Genomic DNA, 19462 nt, shown 5'->3' with positions numbered 1-19462 from the left:
TATCCTCTTGTCCAGTGGCGGTGGCAAGTGGGGTTCATATTTGTGGGGTTGATGTCATTTTTGTATTGTCCGGTGATGTCAAGCCCATGGTTTAGTAATGGAGAGGTGTCTATAAGACACCTTTCCATTACTAATCCTATAGTTGTATTGTAAATAAGCACACATCAATTATAAAGTTCTTTATCTGAAATAAAAAAAAACCCACACTTTTCCTTTTTTATTCAAAAATAATAAACACCGTTAGCTGAGTATAAGGCCCATTCCATTGAAGACCTTGTCTTCTATAATAAAACAAAAATTAAAAACAACACTATCCCTCACCTGTCCGTCGTTCTGTCCGGCGCCTTAATCCATGTCTGGGGAGAAACAGTTTTCAACTTGGGCGGTGCCAAGATGCAACCGTCCAGGCTGAGAACAACTGAGGAATGAGCTGCTGCATCAGTAACCAGTGGTGACGTAATCGTGGTTACCGCAGGTCACTTCTGGTTGCGTTTGCAGTCAGGCCCCTGAACTGCCGTGACCTCTGTGAGATCACCACTAGCACAGTGAGAAAAAGTATCACGGTGCAGTACTGAACTCAGAGTTCACTGGGAGAAATTTCTCCTAGTGAACTGCTGTGTACTCGCCTCTGCACCGTGACACTTTTTGTCACTGTGCTAGCGCTGATCTCACCGAGGTCACAGCAGTTCAGGGGCCCGGCTGGGGATGCAGCATCAGTGACTGGCGGTAACCTCGATGACGTCACCGCTGGTTACTGATGGTTGTTTTTTATTTTTGTTTTAGTATAGGAGACAAGGGCTTCAATTGAATGGGTGTTACTCACCTGTGTTTTTAAATAAAAAAAACAAACAACTTCTCCTTTTTTATTTTAAATAAAGGCCTTTATTCTGGCTGTGTCTTTCTTTACCATATAACTATAGGATTATTAATGGATAGTTGTCTTATAGACTCCTCTCCATTACTAAGCTGTGGGCTTGAGGTCACCGGACAATGCAAAGTTGACATGAAGGAGTAGTAGTTCGAATGACTGAAGGTAAACTTTTTACCTCCAATCACAGCTGCGGGCTCACACTGTTACTTGACAGCGTGGGAACCGCAGTTATCTGACTGGTAATGATTTTACAGCCGATCAGAGGCAGTGTTTGCTGCACTGTCATGCACATGACAGCATGGCAAACACTGGATGTTCAGGCCCCCATTCAAGTGAATGGTGTCTGAGTGTTGTTCTGGTACCCGAACTCTAACTTTTTTTTTTTTTTTTTTTATTAACTTTTTGGCCGAACCCAGCTGACCCAAACATCCAGGGGTCTGCCCATCTTTACACAGGACCCCAGCGATGCAAAGTAACAATGTTAACCACTGATCCATCGTGCTGCCATATAGTGCTTATGTAATAGTGAGACCGTACCAAAATAAAATCGCAAAGTACTAAATAGCAGGATTAGACCCTGCTGAAGGACCATAATGAAGACGACTGCAGGGCACATACTCCTTTGGCCCCTGTTATAATCCATTTTGCCAAGTCCTGCCGATTATGACATGATTGTCATAATTTTGATCCTGCACTGTCTATTGGATATAGATCCATAAGCCCTTTTGTCCGAGCCCTGAAGAAGGCTTACCGTAACCTGGCTAAACATTTATTTTTTTATTACTACCACCATCTGGATGCTATTATATATTACAAGAACATTTTCTGTTCTCAGTAATATCCCTGTTCCCATGTGGTCCCTCAGCTGAAGTGTTGCATGCAGATCTGTGGTGGAGACCGATTAACCCAGATTTCATTAGAAAAGCCCTGGAATCAGACTGCTGCATTCCCCACATAACTTAGAGGTCTGCTGATTTCTTTGGCTCATGTTCACTTTCTCTCATCAACAGCAAGTAGACTGTCAGTCAGGATTTCATTCAATAACAATCCCTTTTTCCGCTTCTGGGCTATTTCAAAGCCTCCCCGTGCTTCAGTGGCCTCAGGGTGGGTTGTGTTTCCAGGCTTCTTGCCAAGACTGGTCATATTTTGTGGATTACATTGTTTTGCCTCATTTTCTTTGTGACAAGATGACGAGCAGGGATTTGTGACGCGATGTGTTTTGTGTGTTTGTCAGTTCTACATGTTCCAGAAGCTAACCTTTAGTAAGCACAGGTATCGCAATGCCGCTCAACCCCAATGGGCAGCTGGCTCTAGTGCTTCTCCGTGCACCCACTCATTACATGTTTCTTGTGAGAAGCTATGCAGAACAGGAATAATATCTGTTGATTCGCTGTACATATAATAAAGCATGATTTAAATTTACCACAGGTGGACATTAAGCAGGTTGTAGACAATCCCCCCTCCCTATGTCTTCAGCTTATCGTCCCTGAGGACAAAAGGTGCCCTCCAAAATGGCAGATGTAGGCAGAGAAAAATTGGGGAATCCACTAGACACTTTGGACCAGGTATGGACAGCTTTTTTGGTCTGAGGTCCCCAATGTCAGACTGATCCAATTTAAAGGGTTGCAATAAAACGTAAGAGGTTAGAACTATAAGAGATTTATGGCATTATGAAAGTGTTTGTCATAAATGTATAGTGTGTGCAGATAGCACTTTCAGGACTCCAACTTTCCTGTAAATAGACAATCCCTTCTCTGTTCACACTCTAGAAAGGTAGAGACCATGCATGGGGCTTTCTCCACTTTAAGTTGTTACTTGCTACTCCATCTATTATTTCTGTAAAACAATAGTGAACATAGCGCACAAATGCATTGCCGACTCTACTCCTCACTGGAGTGCTACACTAATCGGACACCACTATTCTGCAGATATATGGGGATCACAAAGATGCCCACACAATGGTTCGTTTGTGCTTACCCATCCCTGCTTACACACTACATACCAGGCTTCTTCTCTGTGACATAGAAAATATGAGCAAGCACCAGTCATAGACAAGCAGGCCTGTGACCAAATGGTTGGGAGGCCATGTACAATATCATCATGGGCCACAGATTGTGCACCCTGTAGTAGTAGATAGTCAGCTGACATTTTTCTAATGTGTACGACTATTTTTAGGCTGGTGCTAGACCTAAACAGTCTTACTTCATTAAAAACTTAAAACAGGAACAGAATAGCCGGTCTCAGGAGCGCAAAAGGAGAACACAGACACCAGTTAGGGTAAAACCACGACGCGTTTCAACGGCGTACGCCGTCTTCAGGTGGATAATATCAATAATGGTCTCAGAAATAACTTGAAATAACTTGAATCTGACAAAAGTAATAATGCAAAATCTGTGAAAATAAACAAATGAAAGGCAGACATTGCTTTTCAACCATGCTTCCACAGAATTTTTTAAAAAATAACTCATGAAATAGACCTGGACATGAATGATGGTACGCTTAACTTAATATTTTGTTGCACAACCTTTTGAGGCAATCACTGCAATCAAACGCTTCTTGTAACGGTCAATGAGATGTCTGCACTAGGGTTGAGCGACTTTTCCTTTTTTGGGGTCGTCGGGTTTTGCGAAACCCGACTTTGTCAAAAGTCGAGTCGAGTGAAATCGGCCGATTATCGCGAAAAGTCGGGGATCGACCGAAACATGAAACCCAATGCAAGTCAATGGGGAAGCATAGTCGGCAGTGAGTGGCACCTACAGTGCCCATTTTAATGGCAAAAACATCCATTCTTGTTACTGAAGCTTGTCAATCTTAATTTACTTTATAATAATAGGCATTGGAAATTGGGGGTCATTTGGCTAAAGTTGTGGGGGGTAGGGCTGGTTCAAGTTTTTAGTGGGCCCAGGAAACGTGGACTACGTCATGGCGGTGGAGCAGTGAGAGGTAAGTATGTCAAGTTTGCAAGTGCTGTGATCCTGAGCAAGCAGGGGGGGCCCACTAGTTGGCATTGGCACTGGCACAGGGCCCCTCAAAGTACAGCGGTGTGTTTGCACGGCGGGGGCGCCTCCCACCGGCAGCGACACTTTTGCGCACTCTGAGGGGCCCTGTGCCAGTGACATCGCCAACGAGTATGCCCCCCCCCCCACCTGATGAAGGAACCTGCACTTTCATCTGCACCTTCCTCTTTGTCCCTGTGTAAGGTGGTATAGCATGCGGGAAGGGGAACCTTACTTTCAGCAGGGTCAGATTCTGGCTGTGTAGAGCGCAAGGGGAATGTAGTGGTCTGGGTCAATGTACCTGCAGACTCATCTAGCAGTGGCTGGGCAATGGGCAGGATGAGAAGGAAACACAGATATAGGGCCAAAGAATAAAGTGAGATGAGAGGCTGACACAGTTAGTAGGCCCAAGTAATAAAGTGGGCTAAATGAAGTTCAAAATTGGTAACAGGAGTAAACAGGCGGCACTAATTTGTTCAGTGGAGAACACCAAGGAGTGGCAGACACCGTTACTAGGCCCCAACCAAAGTAGTAGGGCAACTGCAGTGTGACATTAAAAAATACTTAATGAGAGCCTGAAGGTTGAAGCTCAGACAAGGAAACCTGGAGGAGAACACCAAGGAGCGGCAGACACCGTTACTAGGCCCCAACCAAAGTAGTAGGGCAACTGTAGTGTGACATTAAAAAAAACTTAATGAGAGCCTGAAGGTTGAAGCTCCGACAAGGAAACCTGGAGGAGAACACCAAGGAGGAGGAGAACACCAAGGAGCGGCAGACACCGTTACTAGGCCCCAACCAAAGTAGTAGGGCAACTGCTGTCTTATATAAACAACTACTTAATGAGAGCCTGAAGGTTGAAGTTCAGCTTTTTCAGTGGAGGACAGCGTGATTGAGTTGTTCCGCAGACAGACAAAGGTAGTATGTGTTAACTAAAAAAGTTGGCTCTATGCATTTTTAAATTAGTTACAGGGGTACACAGGCAGCATTGGTGTGGTCAGTGGAGGACAATTGGAAGGAGGGACCGCAGACAGACTTCCTAGGCCTAAAATAATAAAATAGGCTCTATGCAGCTTCCATTAGGTGGCAGGGGTACTCAGGCATCATTGGTGTGGTCAGTGGGACAATTTGAAGGAGGGACCGCAGACAGACTTCCTAGGCCTAAAATAATAAAATAGGCCTTATGCAGCTTCCATTAGGTGGCAGGGGTACTCAGGCATCATTGGTGTGGTCAGTGGGACAATTTGAAGGAGGGACCGCAGACAGACTTCCTAGGCCTAAAATAATAAAATAGGCTCTATGCAGCTTCCATTAGGTGGCAGGGGTACTCAGGCAGCATTGGTGTGGTCAGCGGAGGACAATTGGAAGGAGGGACCGCAGACAGACTTCCTAGGCCTAAAATAATAAAATAGGCTCTATGCAGCTTCCATTAGGTGGCAGGGGTACTCAGGCAGCATTGGTGTGGTCAGCGGAGGACAATTGGAAGGAGGGACCGCAGACAGACTTCCTAGGCCTAAAATAATAAAATAGGCTCTATGCAGCTTCCATTAGGTGGCAGGGGAACACAGGCAGCATTGGTGTGGTCAGCGGAGGACAATTGGAAGGAGTGTCTGACACACTAAGTACTCCCAAAAATAAAATAGATGTTAATGTCTCCCAAAAAAAACAACCCCCCCCAAAAAAAAAAAAAAAAGAAAGGGTGGCATACTTAGGTACAGGGGTGTGCTCCTATGCTGACTTTCTGACATTGTAATTTGGCGCAAAGTATTTACTGGTGTAAATGTAGAACAGGGCCCCTGACTATTTTAGCTAGCATCATACATGTCAACAAATTGTTATTGTCTGTGCCAGCCATTAAAGGATTTCAGCGCATAGACTAAACAGTGGTGGAGCATCGAGAGATAATTTTGCAAGTGGTAGAGCACAGTTTGACCTGGGTGGGGGAAACTCTCTCCTGGATGGCGGTACAAGCCCAGGGCCCCTCATGTTACAACGGTGTGTCTGACGTTGGGTGCGCGCCACCACCGCCAGAGACACTTCATTGTACTATGAGGGACCCAGTGTCAGTGCCGTCGACCAAAAGTGGGCACACCCACCTCTTCAGACAAACGGCACTCTGACGGGTGCTTGCGCCAAGTGGCGAGACCACGGCCCCGTGGGGGGAGTTAGGCCATTTAGGGAGGTGTAAACATGTCGTATGCTGGACAAACAGCAGCGGCAAATTAAAAGATTGGAACAGTCAGTAATACCAGTCCCAAAGCAAGACCTTTTTACAGGTAAGCTAGGTGTCAGCCGGGAAAGGTGGGGCAAAATAATTAGAAATCCATGAGTGGTTCATTTTAATGAAGGTTAGATCATCAACATTTTGGGTAGCCAGACGAGTCCTTTTTTCGGTCAGTATTTAACCAGCAGCACTGAATACTCTTTCTGATAGCACACTAGCTGCTGGGCAAGCAAGCTCCTGCAATGCATATTCGGCCAATTCAGGCCAGGTGTCTATTTTGGATGCCCAGTAATAAAAGGGGAATGACGGTTGAGGGAGAACATCGGTAATGGAGGAAAAATAGTTAGTAACCATACTGGACAAATGCTGTCTCCTGTCACTTTGAATTGATGCTGCAGTACCTGTCGTGTCTGCGGTCATTGCGAAATCACTCCACAACCTGGTCAGAAAACCCCTCTGTCCTACGCCACTTCTGATTTGTGCACCTCTAACACCTCTGCCCTGTTGCCCCCTGCAGCTCGTGTGAGAACCATCACCGGCGCTGTGTGCTGGGAATGCCTGAATCAAACGGTCTACAAGAGTAGCTTGTTTGGTTGCCAATATTTGTTCGAGGTTCTCATGTGGCATGATATTTTGCAATTTGCCTTTATAGCGAGGATTAAGGAGGCAGGCCAACCAGTAATCGTCATCGGTCACCATTTTTATAATGCGTGAGTCACTTTTGAGGATACGCAAGGCATAATCCGCCATGTGGGCCAATGTTCCAGTTGTCAAGTCAGTGCATATGCTGGGTTGAGGAGCACTTTCGGGCAAATCAACGTCACTTGTCTCCCTCAAAAACCCTGAACCCGGCCTTGCACCGCCCGCACTTTCTATTGCCCCCTGAGAAGCTTCCTCATCCAAAAAATACTCATCCCCATCATCCTCCTCGTCCTCCTCCTCTTCGCCCGCCACCTCGTCCTGTACACTTCCCTGAGCAGACAATGGCTGACTGTCATCAAGGCTTCCCTCGTTCTCGGCTGCAGACGCCTGCTCCTTTATGTGCGTCCAACTTTGCATCAGCAGACACATTAGGGGGATGCTCATGCTTATTACGGCGTCTGCATTAACCAGCCGTGTGCATTCCTCAAAACACTGAAGGACTTGACACAGGTCTTGGAGCTTCGACCACTGTGCAGCTGACAACTCCATGTCTGCCATCCAACTGCCTGCCTGTGTATGTGTATCCTCCCACAAATACATAACAGCATGCCTCTGTTCGCACAGTCTATGAAGCATGTGCAGTGTGGAGTTCCACCTTGTTGCAACATCGATGATTAGGCGATGCTGGGGAAGGTTCAAAGACCGCTGATCGTTCTGCATACGGATGGAGTGTACGGGCGAACGGCGGATGTGAGAGCAAAGTCTGCGCACTTTCGGCAGCAGGTCAGGTAACCCCGGATAACTTTTCAGGAAGCACTGCACCACCAGGTTTAAGGTGTGAGCCAGGCAAGGAATGTGTTTCAGTTGTGAAAGGGCTATGGCAACCATAAAATTCCTTCCGTTATCACTCACTACCTTGCCTGCCTCAAGATGTACAGTGCCCAGCCATGACTGAGTTTCTTGGTGCAAGAACTCGGACAGAACTTCCGCGGTGTGTCTGTTGTCGCCCAAACACTTCATTGCCAATACAGCCTGCTGACGCTTGCCACAAGCTGTTCCATAATTGGACACCTCGTGTGCAACAGTGGCAGCTGCGGATGGAGTGGTCGTGCGACTGCGGTCTGTGGACGAGCTCTCGCTTCTGCTGGAGGAGGAGGAGGGGGGACGAACGCCTACAGCCAACTCTTTCCTTGACCGTGGGCTAGGCAGAACTGTCCCAATATTGCTGTCCCCTGTGGACCCTGCATCCACCACATTAACCCAGTGTGCCGTGATGGAGACGTAACGCCCCTGGCCATGCCTACTGGTCCATGCATCTGTTGTCAGGTGCACCTTTCTACTCAGATTGCCTGAGCGCATGGACAATGCGGTCTTTTACATGCTGGTGGAGGGCTGGGATGGCTTTTCTCGAAAATAAGTGTCGACTGGGTAGCTCGTAGCGAGGTACAGCATAGTCCATCAGGGCTTTGAAAGCTTCGGTTTCAACTAACCGGTAGGGCATCATCTCTAACGAGAGTAGTCTAGCAATGTGGGCGTTCAAACCCTGTGTACGCGGATGCGAGGATGAGTACTTCCTTTTCCTAACGAGAGTCTCATGTAGGGTGAGCTGGACTGGAGAGCTGCATACGGTGGAACTAGCGGGGGTGCCGGTGGACATGGGTGACTGAGAGAGGGTTGGTGATGGTATTCTTGATGTTGCCCTACATACAGTTTTTCCAATCACGAACCTGGTGATTCCCTGACTGCTTTGGCCTTGCGACGAAACCCCCACATTACCTGCAGGTGGTGTGGTAAACGGTGGGCTTACAGTGAGGGAAGGGATGTCGCATTGCTGACTAGCTTCATTGTGAGAGGGTGCTACAACGTTAAGGGACGTTTGGTAGTTTGTCCAGGCTTGCAAGTGCATGGTGGTTAAATGTCTATGCATGCAATTTGTATTTAAATTTTTAACATTCTGACCTCTGCTGAAGGTCCTTGAGCATTTCTTACAGATGACTTTGCGCTCATCATTGGGATCTTGGTTAAAAAAAATTCCAGACTGCACTCTTCCTATCGGATACCTTTTCAGGCAGTGCACACTGAGCTACTTTAACCTGATGGCCACGCTGTCCTACAACTGGTTTTGGTTTTGCCACACGTTTTTGGCCAGATACGGGCCTGCCAGATGGAACCTGTTGCGATGTTGATGCCTGCTGCGGCTCCTCCTCCTCCGCTTCAGAGCTAATGCCGCCTGCACCCTATTCCCCCAATGGCTGCCAATCGGGGTCAACAACTGGGTCATCTATGACCTCCTCTTCTATGTTCTGTGCACCTTCCTCTGGGTCACCGTGTAAGCCGGTGCTATAGCGTTCGTGACGGGGCTCCATAGTCTCATCGGGGTCAGATTCTGGATCAGTACACTGCGAGGGCAATGTTCTGATCTAAGTCAAAGGAACAGCATAATAATCTGGCTGTGGCTGTGCATCTGTGCACTCCATGTCCGACTCATCTTGTAATGGGCATGGCCTGTTAACAATTTCCCTTTCCAACCCAGGCACGGTATGTGTAAAGAGCTCCATGGAGTAACCAGTTGTGTCGCCTGACGCATCCTTCACTGTTGTTCTTGGTGAAGGACACAAGGAAGCGACTTGTTCCTGACCGGGAGCATCCACTGACGACGCACTGCTCTGACATTTGGCACTTTCCGAGGAGGAGGCGAAAGAGCTAGAGGCAGAGTCAGCAATGAAAGCCAATACTTGTTCCTGCTGCTCCGGCTTCAAAAGCGGTTTTCCTACTCCCAGAAATGGGAGCCTTCGAGGCCTTGTGGAGCCTGACGATGACGCAGGCTCAACAACTCGAGACTTAGGGGCTATATTGCTTTTCCCATGACCACCTGATGCTCCACGACCACCACCACTACCATCATTACCAGCTGGCAATGAACGCCCACGGCCACGACCTCTTCCACCAGACTTCCTCATTATTTGAAAAATGTAACCTAACTAACAACCGTTAGGTGGTCCTGTAAAACCAGGTAGAAGGTGTACGTGAACTTGTTGTGAATGTAAATCTCCCTTTTTTATGTGTGGTAGAATGCAGTGAAAAATCAGGCACACTGTTATACAGTAGGTTTTCTGTGGCAGAAAAAGAAAGACAGATGCCACACACAGGACTGGCACTAATGCAGATTTGCCAATTTTAATCTGCCCCTTTTTTTTTTTTTCAGGGAGACTAGTGAATAAATCTGGGCTACTGTATTACAGTATATTTTCTGTGGCAGAAAGTGGCTTGAAGAGATATACCAAAAAAAAAAAAAAAAAAAAGGGACTGTACTACAATTACTATCTCCCTACAGTAATCTCAGAAAAGTGTGGCAGGCAGCAATAAAAAGGACTGCTGCACACAAAAGTCATAAGTGTGGACAAACAAACAAGATAGCTGTGCAGAAAGGAAGGAGCAACAGGATTTGTGCTTTGAAAAAAGCAGTTGGTTTGCACAGCGGCGTACACACAGCAACGCAGCTATCAGGGAGCCTTATAACCTACAGAGCTGATGAAGAGAAATCTAGCCTCCACTGTCCCTGCAAAGAAAAGGTGGTGTTGGACAGTGGAAATCGCTACAGCACAAGCGGTTTTGGGGTCAATTTACCCTGCCTAACGCTATCCCTGCTTCTGACGACGCGGCAGCATCCTCTCCCTACGCTCAGATCAGCAGCAGTAAGATGGCGGTCGGCGGGAACGCCCCTTTATAGCCCCTGTGACGCCGCAGAAAGCAAGCCAATCACTGCGATGCCCTTCTCGAAGATGGTGGGGACCAGGGCCTATTTCATCACGCTGCCCACACTCTGCGTGCACCTTCATTGGCTGAGAAATGGCGCTTTAAGCGTCATAGGAAACGCGACTTTGGCGCGAAGATCGTGTACCGCATGGTCGATTCCACGCTGGGATCGGACCGGGTTTCATGAAACCCGACTTTGCCAAAAGTCGGCGACTTTTGAAAGTGACCGATCCGTTTCGCTCAACCCTAGTCTGCACCTCTCGACAGGTATTTTGGCACACTCCTCAAGAGCAAGCTACTCCAGTTGTCTCGTGTTTGAAGGTTGCCTTTCCAGATGGCATGTTTCAGCTCTTTCCAAAGGTGCCCATTGGATTTAGGTCAGGGCTCATAGAAGGCCACTTCAAAATAGTCCAATGTTTTCCTCTTAGCCATTCTTGAATGTTTTTAGCTGTGTGTTTTGAGTCATTATCCTGTTGCAATACCCATGACCTGTGACTGAGGCCAAGCTTTCTGACACTGGGAAGCACATTTCTCTCTAGAATCCCTTGATAGGCTTGAGATTTCATTTTACCCTGTACATACTCTAGACACCCTGTGCCAAATGCAGCAAAGCAGCCTCAGAACATAACAGAGCTTCCTCCATGTTTCACAGTGGGGACAGTGTTCTTTTCTTGATATGCTTCATTTTTCCATCTGTGAACATAGAGCTGATGAGCCTTCCCAAAAAGTTCCATTTTTGTCTCCTCTGTCCATAGAACATTCTCCCAGAGGCTTTGTGGCTTGTCAACATGAAGTTTGGCAAATTCCAGTCTGGCTTTTTTATGATTTTTTTTTTCCAGCAATGGTGTCTGCCTTGATCGTCTCCCATGAAGTCCACTTTGGCTCAGACAATGACGGATGGTGCAGTGTCACACTGATGTTCCTTGAGCTTGAAGTTCACCTTTAGTCTGTTTAGAAGTGTCTCTGGGCTCTTTTTTACCATTTGCATTATCCGTCTCTTTGATTTGTCATCAAATTTCCTCCTTTCCCCTTCATGATGATCTGTGTGCTTCAAACAGAACCCAGAGACTATCACAGAGCAGGTGCATTTATACGGAGACTTGATTACACACAGGTGGATTATATTTATCGTCATTAGGCATTTAGGACAACATTGGATCATTCAGAGATCCACAATGAACTTCTGGAGTACGTTTGCTGCACCGAAAGTAAAGGGGCCGAATATATTGCAAGCCCCACTTTTCAGTTTTTGAATTTCCACAAAAATTTAAAATAACCAATAAATTTTGTTCAACTTAACAATTGTGTTCTACTTGTTGTTGATTCTTCACCAAAAATTTACATTTGGTATCTGTGTTTGAAGCATGACATGTGGGAAAAGGTTGAAAAGTTCCAGGGAGCCGATGATGAGCTTCAAGTCGTAGTCACAGGAAATGGTCTTCCAGCAATCTTGAAGGAGAGTTCCCAGAGATGCTTAGCACGTGTTGGCCCTTTTGCCTTCACTCTGCGGTCCAGCTCACCCCAAACCATCTCGATTGGGTTCAGGTCTGGTGACTGTGGAGGCCAGGTCATCTGGCGTAGCACCCCATCACTCTCCTTCTTGGTCAAATAGCCCTTACACAGCCTGGAGGTGTGTTTGGGGTCGTTGTCCTGTTGAAAAATAAATGATGGTCGAACTAAACGCAAACCGCATGGAATAGCATGCCGCTGCAAGATGCTGTGGTATCCGTGCTGGTTCATTATGCCTTCAGTTTTGAATAAATCCCCAACAGTGTCACCAGCAAAGCATCCCCACACCATCACACCTCCTCCTCCATGCTTCATGCTGGAAACAGGCATGTAGAGTCCATCTGTCCACCTTTTCTGCGTCGCACAAAGACACGGTGGTGGGAACCAAAGATCTCAAATTTGGACTCATCAGACCAAAGCACAGATTTCCACTGGTCTAAGGTCCATTCCTTGTGTTCTTTAGCCCAAACAAGTCTCTTCTGCTTGTTGCCTGTCCTTAGCAGTGGTTTCCTAGCAGCTATTTTACCATGAAGGCCTGCTGCACAATATGTATGTAATAGAATCATGGTTAACAAAGAATGTGCTGAATATATCTATTAATCTATTTTTATATATCACAATGAGTATTGTCTGATCCAGTATATGTAGTAGTGGTCAGAATCAGAGTAAAATGTGTGCAAAAACGAAGTTTGTTTTAAAATATGTAATTACCATACCTGTATCCATCTTCTGTTGCAATGTCACCAGGCCCCGATTCGTATTTCGGCACTAGCCTTCTTCAGGGGGCGTTGGTTCTGTTAGAATGCAAGGAGCAGTTTCAAAGTTTTTAACACTGGGCTCATCTTTAGTGTCCTGTTGGGAAGGTCTTCCTATGTACACGTACATCCTGGTGATATCGTAGGTGCTGTGATCACTAAGGTAGCCTCTGATCTCCTGCAGCAGAAGTGTCTTTGCCACAATCTTTTCTGGTTGATAAATTGTCTAGATGCTATAGGCAGCAGTGATTTTTAGATGGAGTTTTAGACTATAGGAGTGAGCTTTCTTTCACCTCATTTCCATCCTCCGCTCCTGGTGCCTAGATTGCAGGGTGCCGATGATGGCTATGGCAACCATAAGTCAAGTACTATCCTTGTAAGTTGCTAACTTTGGTGGACTATTACTTTTTGCCATAAGTAGGTTCAAATAGGCTGTGTTAGTGTGTAACTGACAGGCCTAATACATAAGTATTAGGCTATGTGCACGCATTGCGTATTGGGGTGCAGAATTTTCTGCATAAAATCTGCATCTCCCTCAGAAAACGCAGGTGCGGATTTGATGCGTTTTTTTGTGCAGATTTACTGCGGATTTTGTACGGATTTCATGCGTTTTTGACCTTTGCGGATTTGTATAATGGAAGTGTGCAGAAACACTGCAGTTCCGCACAAAAGAAGTGACATGCTCAGGGGATGTGGACCTTGACTGAAGATGTGTAGATGACAGAATGAATGAAACACCCGACCTCTATAAGCTTTTCTGCCTATCAGGGAGCACAGGTTAATGCTGGATAAGTATTTTAGGTTAACGTTCATGAAAATGTTGAATATTTGATAAAATATTCATGCTACAGATAGTTACTCTTTAATCATGGAAAGAAATAAATACAACAAATAAAACTGGGATAATCAAAGTGCAGCAAATGTGACTGTACTTACTGCCTTTTTATGGCGTATGGCCGTACAGAAGGAAATGTGTGTACGCTCTGACAGTTCTGGGATGTCTAACTGCAATTTTTCACGCTGCTGTGTGTGAGTTAAAAAGAAGCGTCTAATACACACAACTCTGCTGGAAACTAATAGGCTGAAGCTTCCCAGAGAGAGATCCTTTCACTTTACTCTGCAGAAACAGGAAACTCAGTGTTATTACAAGAAAATGGCAGACAGCATAGTAATATACAAGGAGAAATAGCCCTGCAAGAAATACGCTTATCAAAGCACAATACAGTATCTATACATAGGATTTACAGTCTACAGAGGAGATGTTGCCACTGAAATGGGTCATTTGCTTTGTGAAATTTACTTTTTTTTCTTTTTTCTAAATGATGCACATTGTTAGGGTTATTCCCATTACGGACAATTGTGGACTATCCTATGGATGTGCCATATGCTTCTAAGCAAAAGGGGATGCTTTTTCCCAAATGTGATGATTCAGCCTCCGCTTCGACACAGGGAATGAAGATGTGTCTGCTATAACTTAACAATTTAGGTGAAAAATATTAATTAGTGTAAAGGCACACATTAACATGAGACCAACGTCGGTTGAAACCCCGATAGTGTAATGTGTATGTGGTCTCCGACAGATGATCTGGCACATTCTACTTTAACTGCTGATCATTTTGCTCTCTATGGGAATGTTCACCAGTTAAGTATTTGCTGATTTTGGGTTTTTGTTTTTTTTTTTCACATTTGTCACAAAAACTGATTGGTAGTGCCAGCACAGTGACTGAGATTTCTGATCTCTTATTTTTGCTTTACAGATTTTAACCACTTTCAAATCTACAGCTTGTCAATTCTTGTAGCATTTTGCAGTGTTTTTCACCTATTTTAATGAATGGGGGGAAAAAACACAGCAAAAAGCACATATTTTATGCTGTTTTTCCTGTCAACACTTCAGGATTTGCAGCAGAAATGTTGGCAGCAAACGCATAACGTGTGCACATACCTAAGAGGTAGCACAGGAGCGCTCGGTAGAGCGAGCGCTGCTATGTATGGGAGAGACAGCCAACATAGCTGCTATCCAAGTGATCGGCCTTCCATCGTTCGGTTGACATCTGTCTAAAGTGTATGGGGGCTTTGATTAGAACCGTTATAACAGTACCAATCAGACTGCACTATATGTAGTGAAGAAATAAATCTAATAAACGGCACAATTACAAGGATTATTGCAGATGCCTTTATACAGTTATATACAGGTATTTTCATTCTCAATTATGCATGTCATCGAATAGAAATTGAATTTGCAATCATAAAATCATAAATGTTTTTTTTTTTTTTTTTTTAGGGGAAACTATAGCACAATTGACAGATATGAACATTGGGGAACATCTTGACCCTAATGGGCAAGTACCGATTTTCACAGATAAGACTGGTGTGGTAAAAGCTGCTAGACTTCTGCTTTCGTCAGTTACGAAGGTGCTGGTGTTGGCAGACAGGATCGTCGTTAAACAAATTATCACTTCCCGAAACAAGGTACTTAAGTTTCTTTTAATGGGCACAATCCATTTGCAGAAGAAAGATGTGTTTGTGCAGCGTTATCGATGACATCAGATTACATTTTTTCGGTGTAAACAAGCAATCATGCAATTATCTTTCAGATTTGTGACCTGGCTTCCATGTTAGATTTTTAAATTATAATGTTTCATTATGAGAAATATTTGAGCAACATCAGAGCAATATTTAAAGTCATTACTCCAGTGTATAGAGTAAAATGTATACTTTTATTATGCTACATTCTGAAATAATAGTGATTCACCGTTACACTTGGCACTTAATATGAGTGGTAAAATCAGAAACCACCCATTCAGTTATTTAGAAAGTGGCCTCAAATGGTGAATGTCCTAGAAGTGTTATGCCTATCATAGCTTTATAACATGATTATTCAACTGGTTTTATAAAAGAAAAAGTACTTCTACTGTTACTTTCCAATATCCACTTTGGAGATCTGAAAATAGAGCATGAGTAAAGGCCCCGTCTCACACAGCGACGCTGCAGCGATACAGACAACGATGCTGATCGCTGCAGCGTCGCTGTGTGGTCGCTGTGTGGTCGCTGGGGAGCTGTCACACAGACAGCTCTCTCCAGCGACCAACGATCAGGGGAACGACTTCGGCATCGTTGAAACTGTCTTCAACGATGCCGAAGTCCCCCTGCAGCACCCGGGTAACCAGGGTAAACATCGGGTTACTAAGCGCAGGGCCGCGCTTAGTAACCCGATGTTTACCCTGGTTACCAAAAAAAGCAAACACTACATACTCGCCTTTCGGTGTCCGTCAGGTCCCTTGCCGTCTGCTTCCTGCTCTGACTGAGCCGCCGTACAGTGAGAGCAGAGCGCAGCGGTGACGCCACTGCTGTGCTGTGCTCTCACTTTACGGCGGCTCAGTCAGAGCAGGAAGCAGACGCCAAGGGACCTGACGGGCAACAGATGGTGAGTATGTAGTGTTTGTTTTTTTTTACATTTACGCTGGTAACCAGGGTAAACATCGGGTTACTAAGCGCGGCCCTGCGCTTAGTAACCCGATGTTTACCCTGGTTACCAGTGAAGACATCGCTGGATTGGTGTCACACACACCGATTCAGCGATGTCAGCGGGACCTCAACGACCAAAAAAAGGTCCAGGCCATTCCGACACGACCAGCGATCTCGCAGCAGGGGCCTGATCGCTGGTACGTGTCACACATAGCGAGATCGCTACTGAGGTCGCTGTTGCGTCACAAAACTTGTGACTCAGCAGCGATCTCGCTAGCGATCTCGCTATGTGAGACGGGGCCTTAAAAGATGGAGAAACCTGGCATTAAGTTCTTTATTATATAGTCATGGCAGAAAGTGTTGGCACCCTTGAAATTGTTTCAGAAAATGATGTATTTCTCCCAGAAAATTATTGCCATTCCACATATTTTGTTATACAAATATTTATTTCCTTGGTGTGTGTATTATAACAACACAAAAAAACAGAGGAACAAAGGTAAATTAGGCAAAATTTCACACAAAACCCGCAAAATGTGCTTGACAAAATTATTGGCACTTTCCAAAATTGTAGGTTAACAACTTTGTTTCAAGCATGTGATTCTCATTAAAACTCACCTGTGGCAATTAACAGGTATAGGCAATTTGAAAATCACACCTGAATCAAGATAAGAATTGGAGAAGATTACTCAATCTTTGTATTGTGTGTCTGTGTGTGTGCCACACTAAGCACGGAAAAGAGAAAGAGAAGTGAACTGTCTGAGGACTCGAGAACCAAAATTGTTGAACAATATGAACAACCTCAAGGATGCAAGTCCATATCCAGAGATCTTTATGTTCCTTTTTCCACGGTACGCAACATAATCATGAAGATGACAACTAGGGATGAGAGAGCACTAAATTAATTGGATGCTCGTTACTCAAACCAAGCAATTCCTAATGCTTAGATGCTCGTTTCGAGTATAATGGGAGTCAATGAGAAATCCAAGCATTTTTCTGGCAGACTCTACACGAAGGTCTGGGGGGACAGTGAAAATGTTGATATGGAAGGAGAACAACATGGTGAAAACCCCTTTAAGCATCTGACTCCAGATCATTGCTGAGAACAATGGTGTTACACTTATAGTGCACTTTAAAGACTGACAATAAAATATTCAAAATCGAAGAGGAATTGGAGTTTACAGGAAATAATGTTAAGAAACATTCTTTCATGTTTATAATAAATAACCAGGAAAACACCTTCACACTAGGCCAGTAAAATATACATAATCTTTATTAAACACCATAAAAACAAGTATAAAAGGCTAGGTATATTGCCACAAACACAGGCAGAAACGATAGGTAACTCAGGCTATAGCCCTAACATATTAATCAAAAACTATATATAGACGAAGCATTTCAGTGCGAAACGCGCTTCGGGTGTGGTGGGTCCCCAGGAGTACTCCATTGGTAACTATACCTATATTTATTATGCTATAATCTATAAATTGTTATACTCATTAATATTGGTGCTTTTTGTACATGGTCACACAACATTATTGTATATATACGAGGACCCCTTGTTTTTGTTGTACCCCAGTACACAGTACGGTTTGCTGACCTGTGTAGAGGTACCCCATGCAGTGCTGAGGGCACTGCCATCACCGTGTATGGTGGTCAAGAGAAGGACATCCCTTTTGGGCATGTACACTTCACCAAACTTTTTGTTGAAGTGTTCGATGAAAAGCCAAACTTTGAACAGACGGTCAAAGTTGGGGTCATCTTGTGCGGGACACTGTGCATTATTGTTATAATGCAGGAATTTGTGGACGGCCTCAAAACGCGTCCGGACCATGACCATTCGGAACACTGGAGTGTTGTATAAAATATCAACACTCCAATATTGCCGAATTTCTGGCTTCTTCAGGAGCCCCATATGAAGGACCATGCCCCAAAACTACATAATTTCAACTGCCAAACACCAGAAATTGGAGCAAAAAAACACAAAATATGTATATCATAAAATAGTAAATTTTATTTTAGACATAAAGTATATCATATAAAAGTAAGTATCACAAAATAAGTCATCCGAACAGAGCAAAAGATTAGGTTAAGGGTGCATCTCAAGTAATGGCACCCCAAGGACAAAGGCAGAGAAATGTAGCTATCACATGTAGCCCAAACAGGGATCAGATTAAAATGAAGTGCCAGTGCATATAGTTATCCATAGCCTAAATGGTCACATAAGTCTCAAGAGGTAAGGTCCCATTATATCAGTTAGCAGCCATATGGCTGGTGTAGCCTAAACAGTAAAAGAGACATGAGACCACCCGTAGGTCTTACCCAGATCCTTGTCCATAGGGATGCCCACGCGCCCCAACGCGTGTTTCACAACAGCTTCCTCAGGAAGCTGAGGAAGCTATTGTGAAACGCGCTTTGGGGCGTACAGAGTTGGTGCAAGGGGCTTGAGAAAGAAAAGCGAGCACGAATGTTGATTGGTGAACTGCGTCACCAATCAACGCTCGGCGGCTGCTAAATGTGCGCACGGAGGCGGTGCAAAGGGAGTGGGTGGAGGGGGGTAAAAAGAGGGGGAAGGGAAGGGGGGATTGAGGTGGATGAAAAGAGATCGGGCAGGGAACGGGGATCAACACTTATGATTGTAGTCTCTCTTCTTTCTTCTGTCTTCTTTCTTCTGTCTTCTTTCTTTCACAGGAATTGTGGTGTCCCAGGCTACTGTGGCACCACAAGTCACAGCACACCAGGAGTTCCAGCAGTATGACCGCTCTGCAGGAATCCTCAGCTAGTGTGAGGATTCCTGCAGAGTGGTCACAGACAGGTCAGAGACAGGTCACAGAGCGGTCACACCAGGTGGCCGTGGTGACGCCGGTGTTGCTAGGCACCGGCCTATGATCGGAGCTCACAGCTCCGATACAAGGCAGGCCACCAGCAGGTGACCGGCAGGGCACAGCGCGGTCACACCACTGCCAATCAGCAGCTGCAGGCCATACCTGGCCTGTCCTAGGCACCAGCCTACGATTGTTGCTCTTACAGCACCAATCCTAGGCCGGTACCGGCAGAGCACAGCACGGTAACACCGCCGCTGTGCCCTGCGATTGGTGCGATCGATGTGATCGTCGATTGCGCCAATCGAGGGGTTTTGGCCGACGCCTGGCGTTGCCAGGCACCTGCCTAGGGTCGAGTACATCGGTACTCGATCATAGCCTGGGACCTCACTGTTTCAGCCAATCTGATTGGCTGAAACAATGAGAAA

General features: G+C 45.4%; 1 protein-coding gene across 1 annotated transcript in view; it reads left to right on the top strand.

Annotated features, from left to right (window-relative positions):
• The window catches only part of CTNNAL1 (catenin alpha like 1), a 382380-nt gene that overhangs the window by 178299 nt on the left and 184619 nt on the right, over positions 1-19462 (top strand). Inside the window, exon 3 of the mRNA XM_077269686.1 lies at positions 15032-15219. Coding sequence (XP_077125801.1) covers positions 15032-15219 — 188 coding nt within the window. The remainder of the gene's footprint in view (positions 1-15031; positions 15220-19462) is intronic.

This window comes from Ranitomeya variabilis, chromosome 6, assembly GCF_051348905.1.
Source record: "Ranitomeya variabilis isolate aRanVar5 chromosome 6, aRanVar5.hap1, whole genome shotgun sequence".
Taxonomy (NCBI): Eukaryota; Metazoa; Chordata; class Amphibia; order Anura; family Dendrobatidae; genus Ranitomeya; species Ranitomeya variabilis.
This window is presented reverse-complemented; position numbering and strand designations above follow the sequence as displayed.